At 42.4% G+C, this 15,155-nt stretch overlaps 1 protein-coding gene across 1 annotated transcript in view; it reads left to right on the top strand.

Moving 5' to 3' along the window:
* The window catches only part of SORCS1 (sortilin related VPS10 domain containing receptor 1), a 499,230-nt gene that overhangs the window by 181,518 nt on the left and 302,557 nt on the right, over positions 1 to 15,155 (top strand). The window contains 1 exon segment of the mRNA XM_038578743.1: positions 3,333 to 3,400. Within this exon segment, the coding sequence (XP_038434671.1) occupies positions 3,333 to 3,400 (68 nt within the window).

Here is a 15,155-nt window from a genome sequence, read left to right as displayed (position 1 = left end):
CTAAGGAATGGATGATTTGAAAATAACAACTTGGTGGGTTAGCCTCAACATGTTCTTTACACATATGGACAAAGTGACATTCCCCCCAGTAGTTTTGGTAAGCTGTGGATATGTCAGGAAGGAGCCACAGCAAAAGAAGAGGACACATGGCATGTGGTGACAGTGGCTCCCAGACTGGTTGAGGAATCTTCAGACACACCATGCGGAAAGTCTCAGAAATAATGGTGCTGAGGTCCTGGCACAGTGTAGGTAGAGGTTAAGCCATTGATATTTGGATTACAGCAATTTAAAGAAAGTACCTAAGATCTAAAAGGGAATGTAAAAAAGCTATTACCGAGTGGTCATCAGTTACTGTTTGGAATCAGGGATATTTTGGTACTATGTAATGAAAATGAGGCATAGAAAGAAACAAGATGCTGATGAGTATTCCATTTTGTGTGTGTATGCATCAAAACAGCCTTGCTCTCATTGATTGGATTTATAATTAAATTCTATGCAGTTGGGCTCATAGAATTAAATCTATACATGGAAATTATTTACTGAAAGAATAAAAATAAATTACTATTTATGTATTTTAAGTACATATAACATTTCACTTGATGAAAAAGTTTCACTTACATTTTAAATTTTAAAAATGCACAAAAATAGTAGACAATGGGACCTGAATAGGGAGGCAATTGCATTCTCCCCTTTTTCTCATCTGATACTGGTAGTTTGGGTCATGGGCCTTTAACAGGTACTAATTCTATTATATAGTATTGCTAATTAACCAGGACAGAAAAGCCAAGAGACGACAACAAACCAGCTCTAATACGATGAGGCATCACTATCCCGGAGTGGGGGTAAATAATGCACATAGACAGTGAAGGGAAAAAAAGAAGGGGAGAGAGATTGCAAGGAATCGATTGGAGACATAACTAAAGGTTAGTGGTCCTCCCTTCTTTCTTGCTTTCATTCTGAAAACAGAAGATGAGATTGATTCAAGCAGATATACTTTGGAATGCCAGAAAGGACACCTCTTCTGGTGCAGTATTGATAAACTGCCTGAGTGTATCAGTGGCATTTTCGTTTTACTAGCCCCTGGAGAAGAGTCAGGGAGTGGATTTTTACCTCCCTGCCCACCTGCCTGAAAATTGCTTAAACAATGTGTGTGTGTGTGTGTGTGTGTGTGTGTGTGTGTGTGTACGCACACGCGACGGGCTCCAGACCATTACCTATTGGGTTAAAGGGTTCCTTCTCCTGGGCTCTTCTGAATTCCCTCATCAGATGGATGGGAGATGCCGCCTATGCCCAGCTGAACTTCATTATTGAGTTTACTGCTGTATTGTATCAAGAGAGCTACTACCGAGAAATGCTTTCTGCCCACACCCCCATTTTCTTGGTGGGGGATTTATAGGTCTATTTGGCAAAATCATACCAAGGTAGAGTGGCAACGTCACTTTGTGTCTTCCAACAAACAGCCACCCCGCTGTCACTGATCAGCGATCCTGGGACGGCGGTGATTGAAATTTAGCACTTAGAGTGACTTAATTGGCACGCAGACCTGTTAAGCATATGCGCCCACCACAGGTGCACCATCTGATGCACCTGTAGGGTGCCCAGTACCTCACACATGCTCACATTTTGCTAAAGAAGCAAGTTTTGAACAGGTCCTTGAGGAAGGCCTGCACGGTGTTTCAGGAGAAGGGGTGGCCTCAGAACACAGGTCCTCAGATCTCTGCCTGTCTTTGGGTTACCTTAGTTCTTAATTCCTTTGAACTTGGGACAAACCTGAGGTTGTGCAGTTCCAGTTTGCTTGCTGTGACAGAAGTGTTTGGAATCGGCTCATTGATGCTTGTGCCTTCAGTAAATCTAGCCCTGTGCTAGCAGAGTGGAACTTGGAAGGGCTCCGTACTCCTTGGCAGCTTGCTGCCTTGGAATTCAAGGTTACAATGTTCTGTGCTCACTGTGACTAGAACTGATCCCTTGGCCTTCAGGGAAAATCCTGGAAGTCGATGTCAACATTTTTCTGCTGAGTTGGAAACAGCAAGACTGGGCCAAATGTCCTCGGTTATGTGAGGCAGGAGAGAAGTAGAAATCTCAACGGAAAACAGAGCAGACCCATTAAGTTCTTGTCCTTACATAAGAAGAGTGAGTGAGGGATGAGAACTCACTGGGTAGGAACATACTCCTCTGTGGAATCTTCCCAAGCGTCCTGGTGCTCATGCACTCCAGGGAACGGGGACCCTGTTCATCACTGCAATTGCTGGAGGAAGCAGCCTTTTCAAGCTGCCATGGTGGGCATGAGTGTCCGCGGGACTGAAGAGAGCTAGATCAGCTGTCCGTCAGCCTAGATTTTCTTTGATGAGCTTGTCCTGTCCTAACTGGATCATAGACTGCCAGGCCTCATCTGTAGTTATGTTCTCCTCGGGCATCAGGCGAAATCCTGGGTTCCCAATAAATGTTCAAGGAGTGTTGAATGCTGAGAGAAGGAACTACATAGTTGGAGTTCCTCTGAGTGATGTTGAGAATAGCAGTGGGGTCAAATCAGAAAAGGATTTGCTGTGAAGCTAATGAAGCTGAAATGTCAGTGTCCTGGGACCTGTCTTAAACATTTGAATTGGTGTGTTTATATTCTGTTCCTTACAGAGGGTTCCCCAAATGGTAAGCTTCAGGAACCCGTAAAACATAAATATGTTCCTGTTGAAATGTTCTTGCTGGGCCCTCCTGGAAGCCTCTGGATTCCATCCAGTGGCCTTCCCAGAAATTGGAGAATCAAAAGAAACTGATAAAGCCTACAAAGGAGAAGAAAGGGAAGGGACTGACATGTAAGAACCCCATGCAAAGAGCATTTATTACCTATTTTAACTTCTTACAGCAAGCCTTTCTGGGTGATAGCATTTACTGCCCCGCCCTCTTAATAGGTGGGGATATTGAGGTTCAGAGAAGGTAAGCAACCTGCCCAGTGTGTCACAGCTACTAGGGCTGGGACCTACATCACTGACCTTCCTCTCTCCTGACCATCTGCTCAGGGGTTCCTTTACAGGGTGCATATTTGACAGCTCTGCTAGCCTTTGCCAAAAGCCTTAAGCCTGCCAGGGTTAGGAATGCCTGGATAGGCAGGTAACTCTTCCTGGAGGACAGAGGGAGAAAGTTGGGGAGAGGATCAGGCCTGAGTGTGCAGAGGAAGGCACTAGCAAACCCCTCTCCAGTCAGTGTAAGTGATGCCCTAACAATTCATTCAGTTACGTTAAGCACCCATTAGAGGAGTCCTAAGTCCTCCCTTGGGCCATTTCAGTTCTATGAGATTGTAATTGTTTGAGACTAACCATGATTTCTTCTTTTGCCTTCAGGTGATTCTCATTTTGACAAAGCTCTATGACTATAACCTGGGGAGCATCACTGAGAGCTCGCTTTGGAGGTATGTAGATAAAGTGAGCTAACGATCCCTTTGTTACTTAAACATGACACCCATGACTGCTGGTCCACACTCCCTTTTTCCTGGAGGCAAAGATTTTTGGGTCTGTGCTGTCATCACCTCATCTGTTTGCCATTCCCCTTAGTCATGGGTTGGGGTTTATCTCCAGGCAGGCCAGATCCTTACTTCTCTTATAGACTCCTTGTTTGGGTCACAGGTCTTTTTGCTAAACTGTTCAAGTTGACTTTATGCATTTTGTTACCTGCAGTTCTCACTGATCTGTGAGCTTATTGGAGCAGAAGCAAAAGAATGAAGGTGCCTTTGCAGAAAGGGTATCTACACCACCTCTGGGTTTGTGGTGCCCAAGCACCCTACCCCTGTAGCTTTTCCACGGCTTCCCTTCCTGGCCCTCAGCTCACTGGCACACAGGTGTACAAACACACTTGCATACATGCCCTTGTCTTTGGGATTCACACTGTATTACCTCACACATTTAGGCTGTGCAATAAATTCTTTCTCAGATGAATGCTATAGATCCTTTAGGATCAGGCTAACTCATTGAACACCAGCACAAATGTGCAGTTGGGCTGAAACTAGGGACAGGAAGGTCCTCAGAAATCCAGGCAGCTATTCTCTCCTTTTGTTCTAGGGAACTATATGTTCCATTGTTTCTATTTCTGAGCATCTGCTTTATTGGTCTCATCCTGATGGGATCTTTGCCACCCTACATCATGTGTCCACACCCAAACCAACCTCAAGCACATAAGGGGCTTGGTTGATGAGGCCAGGATCTTGTGACAATCCCTGAGCCAGGGAGAGGATGGAGATGACCCAACGGGTAATATTCAGTGATCACTGAGTTGGTATCCAGTCCGGAGTCTGATCGGTCAGTGCCCTGGTAATAGCAGTGGTTTAAATATGTTGAATATTGTTTCTGATCAATCACCCTACACTTGTGTGTTCAGACTAAGTGGGAGAGGTTATACTAATAACAGAGAAGCTAGGAGTAGTGTCTGGGCAGACACAAGCCAGCTGCTGTCCTCCTCATGAGATCAGGGGATCTTCCTCACCTGTCAGTTAATATGACCGGGAGTGATTAGCTGTGGGCCCTCAGGCTAATGTCTAGAGAGAAAGACCCCAGTCTGCCCTTTGTGTCAGAGGTATATCCCTGCTACAGAGAACAGTGACTGGTGGTAGGGGTGGGGGTGGAGGAGTAACTGCACTGGCTTTAGATAAGAGCAATTTGGTTGCAATTTGGTTGCAAAATAGTAGCAATTTGGTTACAAGGCCATGTCCCCCTAGGGCCATGCACTTGTCACCCAGAGGAGGGTCATGGACTCCACACCCTAAAGGAATCTACCCTGCAAAAGGATTGTGCTTTAAATTTTGTTTTAACCTGATGGCACTTCTCCATTAGGCTTCCCACTGTGTATAAGAAGCCCCAAATAAATTGTTAATGTGCTTTAGGAAAACCCCAGCAGAACAAAGAAAAGGATGGAACCCTGTTCTGTGCTTGTTGGGAGGTGTTTAGATTATTGAACTCCTCCCCCTACCAGAAGGTTAATTATGCAGAGTTTCTACCCCAAGGAAATGATGTAACTAAATTAAAGTGTGGGAAGTTTGGTAGGAGCCTCACAAAGTGCGATTCTTTAATGCATGAAGGGCTTGACACTTGCTCTGTTTAAACTCAGGACCCCTTCATCAGATTCTCTGTGACTCTGAGTAAGCTTCTGCTTTTTTGATAGATTTCTTTAATGTATGTACATACATGAAAGTCAAAGCCAGCTTTTATTCCTCAGCGCATCTGCTGTATAAAGTGTAGTCGGCATATTAGAAAATTAAAAGATAGGCAATTCTGTCTCAATGGGACAGAGGCTATTAGCAGCCTGAGCAGCGGGAAGGGCGTGCCCCGGGGACCGAGGCGCAGCATGCCCTAGACTGCTCCTGTACCTCTCGTGGGGCACTGTGATGGTGCCCCAGCCTAGGGAGAATGTTCTTTTCTCATCTTAAGGGGGAGAGTTAATAAACTAAAAATAGCATCACACTCCAGTAATACCAGGGCTTTCTTCTGAAGGAGCAACATCCCTCAGCTATTAAGTTGAGGAGAGTGTGGCAGGAATGATCTGCTGACCCTTCAGTCTTCAGATGGATTTCGATGGAGGATATATACACATAAATATGCATACACACACACACACACACACACACACATGCATGTATACACATATAATATACCTACATGTATTTAGTTCTTTGATACATCCACAATAGTGTTGTATATGTCCTATGTTACACATGTCATTTGTGGCAAATAACTACTGTGGGTGCTTTATATCATTAGAACTATCATTTTAATGCTTTGACAGAGGAACCCATGCCTTAATGAAAATATAATTTAGAAAAGAAAAGAGGGAAGGAGAAAGAGAAATATTCAGAATGCTTCATAAATGCTTTGATAGGGCTTGCATTTTAGGGTGGCTCATGATGCCATGTTTGGTCTTTAGGGGATCTCTTTGGGGGGTGTTAATACAGAAGAGGAAAGGGAGAGGTCTGGGTTAGCCCTGCTTCGAGAAAACTAGTGCCAAGGGTAGACTCATTTTCTCCTGTGTCAGCTCTTATTTTCGTCTCAGAAACCCTGCTAAAAATTGGGGACCAGCCAGGTTTCAGGTATTCTCATTACATCCCCAGCACAGAGCACTAGACTTAGCCCACAGATGTTCGGTAAGCATCTGTTTTTGAACAGACCAGTGACTACTATAATGTCCTATTCTTTCTTACTCATTTCTTCAGCAAAGATGTATTGATGAACTCCTTTAGGTCTTACATTGTTCTGGTCCAGGGAGGAGAACGTGGGGTGTACATAGATCAAGAGTGCATAAGCCCTAACTGTCCCTCGAGTGTTCATTGTCTAGAGAGGGCGAAGACCTGTGGACAGTTCAGGTGAGAGATAAGTGTACTTGTATGTAACATGCCTTCTATAATTGTTTGGGAGCGGGAGCTTTGCAGCCACCTGGAGCTGCTAGATCCCAGAAGAAGATAAATCCTACATAAACAGACAAACTGTCATACAGCCGTAAGTGTAATAAAGACGCGAGATAAGTGTTGCTTCTTTACTTTGCTCATGTGTATATTTTCTCTCCTCAACTAGACTTTAAATCCTTAAACCCGGCACCTTTCTGGTTTAATGATAACGGCGATGATTCTGCTGATAACGATGATGATGACAACATTAATAAAAACTAACTTTTATTGAGCGGTCACTATGTGCCAGGCACACAGTTAAGTGCTGCACGTATAGTAATGCATCCTCTTACTTCATTTTTATGGTGTGCTCAAGGTCATACAATTAGTAAATAATAGTCCGCACACTTATGGGGCTGTTAGTTAATAAACTTCAGCCATTTCACCACTTACCTGTCTTCTGGAGTCCCATCTGCCTTCCAGTGACTCTTTTTTGACCTGAGCAAATAAGCAAACAAAAAGTTTTAAGACATTTTTTTAAAGATTTTCATTTATTTATTCAGAGAGACACAGAAAGAGGGGCAGAGAGATAGGCAGAGGGAGAAGCAGGCTGCATGCGGGGAGCCTGATGAGAGACTCTTGATCCCTGGACTCTGGAATCATGACCTGAGCTGAAGGCAGATGCTCAACCACTGAACCACCCAGGCGTCCCTAAGCAAACAAAACTTTAATCATAAGTATACAAAATAAATAGAGTTTTCAAAGCACTGTGACATTCTGAGCAGCTTCTTACTATCCCAGAAAAATACTGGGTAACAGAGAAATGGCTTCTTGTCCAACAAATAGATGCAAACACTTTTTAAATGAGTCCTTATTCTTTCCAAGTTTTTCCCACTGAACAGTGAGACGGGGTCAAGTGGCAAATGCCTCAGAGTGTCGGGATAGGAACCAGGCCAAGAGGCAGCTGACCTTGCAGTGATGTCCTAGGGCTTTACACCTTGCTGGATCAACAAGCCTTGGATGACAGGGTGAGATGCTGCTGCACTAAATTAATGAGCTTTTGCTCCCAGATGGTCTTGTCATTGATTATACCTTTAATCTTGGAGCAAGTTGTTGATTTTGTTTTGTTTTGTGTGGTGTTCACTCAGGAACTCAAACTGAGAGGAAAGGGGAATGGTCTGACACAGAACAATTAACTACAGCTCCGAGAATCTTCTCCACTATACGGTGGATTAAGCTTTGAGGGTTGGGATTGCTGGTGGTTTTACCATATTGGAGCAAGATAAGCTTAAAGGTTGAGATAAATAAAATGTCAAAATCTAGATACAGTATCTCTGAGAAGAAATATATTCATTTTTTTCCCCTCTAGTTCTGGGGTAATCAGCACTTTGCTGAGGGAGGCTTAGCTGGTGAGAAAGCCCTAGGCAATTCTGGAAGGAACAGAAAGGATACTCTTAAAGGGACAGGCAGCCTGAAGTGCCTCGTCCTTAGAGAGCTTGGCTGATAGGGCTTTCTTCTCTTCAGACCCAGCATACCATTTCAGATTGAGGTGAAACACAAGCAAGTGTCTGAGCACATCTCCAAATTACGAGCTTTTCAAACAGTAGTACCTGCTTTTTGGGGACAAGGAGCATGTGTAAGGTAGTGAGAATGGTTAGGCTTTCTGTTTGATTCCACTCTGGGACCCAGCCTTGTCTCCTTGTCACAGGAGCAGCTTTATTTCCTCTTGGGTGTGACACATAGCAATTATCAAGAGAGGCTTTCCCGTGGAGTCTCTGTGGAGAGAATGTTCTTAGAGTGAGTGCCTAGAGGCAGTGTCTGTGTGGGGTTGGCAGCAGACAGTGCTCCCTGGAGAGCCTCCTGGGGTTCAGGCTGATGGAAGCTGACCTGAAGTCTGTGACCGTGCCAGCCCTGTGGTGGATACACCTTGGCTGGTCCCCTCTTGCCTTCCCCCTCCTCATCCAGGGGAATAGCAAAGAGCAACTTGGGACAGGTTGTTAGTCCCTGCTTTGAAGGATGCATTGCTACAAAATTTAGCATTCAGTCACCTACAAAACTAAAGATATAAACAGGGATACCCACCCTAAAAAAAAGAAAAAGAATCAAGCTAGAGTATGATAATTTCCGCACAGAGGGACTCTTCATGTCACACAGCTCTGATGATGTTACTCATCCCTGTGCATGCAAATGTTTAGCGCCTTTCCAGGGGCCCCAAGGAGAGAGCCAAGCTCCCCAGCAGGATCAGGATGTGCTTGGGATTCTGGAGTCTGAATTCTTTTTAGCTTTCTAAGTCTCACTCCCTTCCCCATATTTGTGTCGCATGGAGTTGCTTGTCGCTCCTGGAGTTATGAGACTATTGTATTAAACCTTCTTGGTATTTTTTTAAAAATCAGAAAAAAATGTAATATATGCTTATTAAAATGAGCCAAACAATGTGGGGACAAATAAGAACGTTAATAGTCTCTTCCCACACAGATTTAGCTTTCTTGAGGTCAGTGATGCTAAAGAGTTTTCGGTGCTTCTGTCCATATTATTATGTCCCAACTCAAAAAGGTCAACAGAGATATATATATATATGTATGTCAGGATCAGTTTGTTTTTTTTTTAATTTTTTATTTATTTATGATAGTCACGGAGAGAGAGAGAGAGAGGCAGAGACATAGGCAGAGGGAGAAGCAGGCTCCATGCACCAGGAGCCTGATGTGGGATTCGATCCCAGGTCTCCAGGATCACGCCCTGGGCCAAAGGCAGGCGCCAAACCGCTGCGCCACCCAGGGATCCCAGTTTTTTGTTCATTTAAGAAACTAGGAGAAACTATTTACAGAACTCCGATAACCTGTTTCACTTAACAATGAGTCATGGATGTCTGTCCAGTTGAATATATTAAGAAGACAAAGTCAGGTTTATAAGAATCGGATTGTATGGATGTTGTATGCATCCTAACTTAAGTAGTGCTTGGTGTGTTCCAGGAAATGTTCTCAGTGCTTTTTACCCTCCTATCAACACTATAAACCAGGTACTATTAGTATCCCAAGTTTACGGATGAGAGGAGTGAGGCTTGGAAAGTTAAGTAATGTGCCCAGCATCGTGCAGCTGGGACATGGACCCTGGAAGGATCCTATTAATGCCTGTGCCACACTGCCTCCCCATTACCCAATGGATCTTTAGCTCATGTCCACTATATTTGCTATTACATGTAGCACTTCAATAAACATATTTGTAATCATGTCCTTACATGGTGGTAATTTTCTTGCTATAACATACTCTAAAGTCCTAACAGTGATACTGTGGTATCAAAAACGTATGCATATACAATGGTAATAGATACCTGAGATGACTTTTTTTAAAAAATTGGAACAATTCACACACCTACAAGCAGTAATAGATTATATATTTCCCAGTGATTTCACCAGCATTGGAGATTTTCTATTTAAAAATTGAATTTAAGATTTTAATTTTATTCACTTGAAAATTTTGCTAGATTTTTCAGTGAAAATGCTGTGTTGATCTTCATGTGGTTTACTGGGAATTTCTGTGACCACTAGTGTTGTTGAACATTTTTTCATGTTTATTGCTCTGTGGCTCTGTAGAACTCCTGTTGCCACTTGCCCCCGCCCCCCGCCCCAGGCAAAGGTAAATTGTTCCTTCCTCATTAATCCTGCAGCTCATTATATGTCTTTGTCTTAGGATGGTTATCAGATAAATATTGATTTGGTTCAGTTTAAAAAACATTGACTAGCCCCCTATTCTGTGCCAGGCACTGTTCTAGGCAGACACTGGGGAAAAAAAGTCCAAGTAAGAAATTGTTTCTTCCCTACAAAGACTGCAAATCTAGTGAAGGGCAAGCACTCAGCGGGTGATTATAGAAGTGTGGTCAATGCAGCACACAAGTTATGCACGAGCTCTTATCAACATTCATCTATTTCCATACTGGCCTGGAAACTCAAAGACTGTGACCATGTCTTAGTTATTTTTGTTTGCTTGACACCTAAAATAGAAATTGGCACATATTAAATATCATTAAATGTTTTTTTGCTTAGAAGGAGTATATTAAGAAATGGTTTAGGGTTTCTGAAAACTGGGTCTGTGTCTTATGCTTGTTTATATCCTAAATAGTTAACTTCATGTCATCCACATGGGAGATACTGTTTTGAATAATGTGGTGCATGATCTTGTGAAATGCCATCACACTCGATCAAGGAGTAAGAACAGCCAGTGCCAAGTGGGAAAAGCCCAGATTCAACTTTGGAAACCTGGTTATGTCCATGAAGGACCATAAATGCTTGTTGGCCTCCTCAATTCTGACAAAATCTTCTGGAATACCCACATGGAGGCCGTTTCTGCAAGGATCAGGCTACATTCTGCCTATAGACTCTAGACCTCCCTGAGATCTCTGTGAGGGTCGGGCCTCGGGCTGGACCTCTGCACTCTTCATTTGTCTCAATGGTTGGTTCTGTATGTACTGAGTCCTTCATTTCTCTTTTTAGCAAGTAATGGATTGGATACACTGAAAAGCAATCATTGCCCCGATGTTCCTGTAACTTTCTCATTATGAGCCCAGGAAACAAGAAATTTTTACTAGAGAAAGCAGAGCAACTAACATTCCAATATCAAAGCTAGTTATAGACACAGGAAGTACTTAGAATGTTAATTCTCATTTTAGTCCAGTGTTTGAGTACAGAACTCTATTCTGGACACAAATAAGTTCAGAAGATGCACAGTTTAATTATCATATGTAGCAACCTATAGTCTCACTCAGGCAACACAACTCCTATTTCAGATCTCAGCCTAAATACCACCTTATTTCTAATAAGCTATTTATATCCATCTTATTTAAAAGAAGGCCCTTGTTTTTGTCTACCACACATCTTTGTGTATTTCTTTCAGTACATGTAGTGCCCTGTAATGATTTTATTACTTGTCTATTGTCTAATGCCCATTGCCAGAATATAAGCTCCCTGAGGGCAGAGACTTTATCTTTTCCACATTCTGTTTTATCTCAAGTGCTCAGGAAAGTGCCTGGCAAACTGCCATTTAAGAGAGATTTGTCGAATTAACTGAATGTATAAATAAGTACAAACCTGGAATCCTGCTAAATAGTGTGAATCCAGATATGAATGAGATCTGATTGTCACCCGTAAGCAACTCACAGTCTGGTGGACGAGACAGATAAATAAATTAGAGATTAATGTGTCAAGGACCATAATAGCGGCACCGCATACTCTGGGCTGGGGAAGGGAAAACTTCAGAAAGGGTACCTGATCTGACTCTCGATGAATAAGTAATCGGGCTAGTAAAAGAGGCTAATTATTTATTTTTTGAGTGTGTACCATATCCCAGGCATCTTTACATGCTGGTGACAAGGCATCTTAAGTAGACTACACAAGATCACAGTATAGTCTGTGTATGGATGGAGTAGTTGGAGATGATATTGGAAAAATAGAAATGGGTCATTTCAAATTCATCTGTGCTAGGTATTCTAACATTTATCCCAGAGGAAGTAATGCATCATTGAAAGTTTAAAGCAAGGGAAAGACTCGATGAAATGTGACTTTTAGGAAAAAAAATTATCATAGTATCATATTAAGGATTCAGTTGGAAAGAGCAAGACTGGTGACCAATGAGGCTAGTAGTCAGTAAAGTAAGACACGAAAAGGACCTGTCTTTTGGCAGAAGGCATGAAGAAATAAGAGTATGGGATGTTGTGGGGGTGGTGATTCTAAGAAATCTTATAAAATGAAAATGAACAGGACCAGTTGGATGAGTGAGAAGGTGAGAGGAAGAGACATTTCTACAATGACTTTCCAGCTGTTGTCTTGGATAGATAGTAGATGATGAGGTCACGTACTGCATACACCTGTTCTATTGATGTCTACTGAGCACCTATAACTGGTGAATGAGAAAAGGTTATGGAAACAACTCTTCCAAGGAAGAAGCTGTGAAGAGAAATAAAGGAAGAAACATAATTTTCCATAAAGGAGGTCATAGACTAAAGAAATATCTTCCTTTCTTAGAGAGAGGGCACCCCTGGCTATGTTTTATGGGAGAATAAATCAGTGGAAAGATGTTGAAAATGTAAAAAAAAAAAAAAAATCTCAGAATGAATCAAATTGGTAGAAGGTTGAGTGGCAGAAAAGATATGTGTTGGGAGCTTATAAGGGGGATTATCTAGCCATGGTAGATCAGGATGGGCTGAGGGGTGAGCGCAGGGGGAGCATTTCTTTTACTAAGCAAGGAGGCCAGAGTGGGACACACATAGATCAGTTTTCCTGGGAGACCAGGTTAACTCCTGGTTCCTGACATTTGGATTTATGGCGAGTGAGAAACAGACTTGAGAAGAAGACCGAGAATTTGGAAGAGGTACTGAGGAGGCATGAGGCAGGATGGCTCAGGGGCCTGCAGGTGCAATGCTGGGCGTGCTTAGATCCCCACTGTGGCTATAGGCTGTGCTTTCTCTGCAGTGAACCCTGTGTAATACTCAAGAAGGCAGTTGGTTATGTAGTTCCTGAGAGATGCTGAAGAAAGACAACAGGGTGAGGGAGCTGAGGAGGTTACAGAGGTAGATGAAGCTGGGGGCTGGGAGGAGGACAGAGTGGAACAGCGGGACCCCCAATCCAAGAGTGTTAAAAGCTTACAGAATACTTAAGAAATAATATCCAGAGGAGTGTGACTTTTTATGTTATTAAACTTAGTACATATCTAGCCCCCAGGGGACTTTGTGAAAAGGAAGTAGAGCGGGAGGAGTTTATCAGAAAAGCCTTTTATTAAAGGTATTGTTGAGAAATCCACTCAGCGCTGTAGGAGAAGGAGCTGCTATTTTTCTGCGTGTGTTTGGAACAGCTGGATCTGCTTGTCAGGTCCCCCATATTCCTAGGTATTTGTGAGTGGCAACTTACCTCCACATCTTTGGGCAATACTAAGCAGCCTCCTCTGATCTGGTTATGGTAGATATTTCTCCAGGCAGCTTTTACTGTTAAGACCTAAGGCTTGTGTACTAACCACATCTGGTGGACACTGTCAGAACTTTGTTGAGAGAGAGAAAAAGAGACAGAGACAGACACCAGTTAAGATGTCATATTGAAATGATGTTGAGTTTCTTTTGTTCACTTTTTTCTTCCTTCCCATAATTTGCTCCGGAACCCTTCCCAATGATTTGTTCCTTTTATATTTAAAAGTCTAGCTTTGGGACTTTAATTTTCTGGATTCTAAATTGATGTTGTATTTGGCTTCTCCCATCTCTTTGGATAACCATATTCCTTGAGTTTGATCACTTCATTTACTAGGATTCTCAATAAAGGATGATCATTATATGGTCTAACCATGGTGATCTACAAGTATGTAGGTTCTTCCAGACAATGAGTGCTCTTGGAAGCCTGGTCCATAAACAGGTCAGCGCTTGGGCTTGGACATTGAAATGCCTAAGCATGAATCCAGGCTCTGTCCACTTACTATCTCTGAGGTGGTGGGGAGGTCTCTTAATCTCTCTGCTCCACTTCCTCCTCAGAAAATAAAGGAGTTGTAATAGTATTTATCTTATAGGATTATGGTGACAATTATGTTAAATGTGTATCACCTACTAAACACTCAGCAAATAATGCAAAATAAGCAAAAACATTGGATTTTATATATCTATGGTTGTTTTTGCTTGAAATACTTTTTTCTATATTCAATTTACCTAATATATAATAATGATAGCCCTTTAAACTGGCTATTTACCATGTGCCGAGAACTTCTGTAAGAGTGTTTTATACATATCGACTAAGTTGATTCTTCCAATAATGCTATACGTTGGTATTATTATACCCATTTTATAGATGAGAAAGCTTGTACACAGAGTCATAAGGGTATGAATGAGAAAGGTATGAAGAGAAGAGATGAATCCAGGCATTCTGGGTCTAGGCCCCAGGCTTTGAACCCCATAGGGACTCTCTCTTCCCTGTGACCCCTTCCCTGACCACTCCCTTTCATACAGAGAATAAATTACTGCTCCTGTGCCAACTCTTAACTGTCATACATGTTTTTCCTTTTTGAACACATTACTTTTAATTGTAAGTACTTTCTATATATTTATTCCCCTTACTGGGAATATTTGGAAGGTTGCCTGTCATCTTATTCTCTTTTATATCCCCAGTGCCAAGCACAATTCTTTGCCTATAGTATGTGTTTCATTAAAAGGGGCACCAGGACAAATATTTTGGGGAAAGAAGATTTTTAAAAAATGCTGTCACCTGTGGGCTTAATTAATTGGTGTAAAGCTTGTCCCATACTGTATATCACAGATAATCAGAGGTTAACTACCCTCGGTCATTGAACTCAAATGTCTGTTCTTGCCATAATTTATTGACGTTGCACATGAAGGAGGTGACAAATATTAATTTGATTTCAGCATGTAGATTGATACTGTTATACCACATGTCTATAGCAATGCTTCCATGAGTGTCAGGAGTTGGTATGATAGTAAAAGGAAGATAAATTATTCCCATTCATGTCTCCTGGTTGCATTTCCTTCTGTTAGCATGAGTTGTTTCAAAACAAATATGTGTTAGGCCTGTTTGAATTCCTGATCCTGAGTGCTGCATGCTGTGCTGTCACCAGAGAATTAACTCTAGGTAGAAGGACATGGGGCAATCATGATAGAGCAGGCTCCCTGTGAGCAGAGACCAGGGGTGTTGTACATGTCAACAAAGCTGGTATCCAGGAGCAGGGGCTTGCCCTGCATGTCATAGGACAAGAGGAATGAACGCAGCATTATTGGTGAACTTTAGAAAACATTTTTTCTTGGTTCAGGTGAGGTTTC

Source organism: Canis lupus, chromosome 28, assembly GCF_011100685.1.
Source record: "Canis lupus familiaris isolate Mischka breed German Shepherd chromosome 28, alternate assembly UU_Cfam_GSD_1.0, whole genome shotgun sequence".
NCBI classification, from domain to species: domain Eukaryota; kingdom Metazoa; phylum Chordata; class Mammalia; order Carnivora; family Canidae; genus Canis; species Canis lupus.
This window is presented reverse-complemented; position numbering and strand designations above follow the sequence as displayed.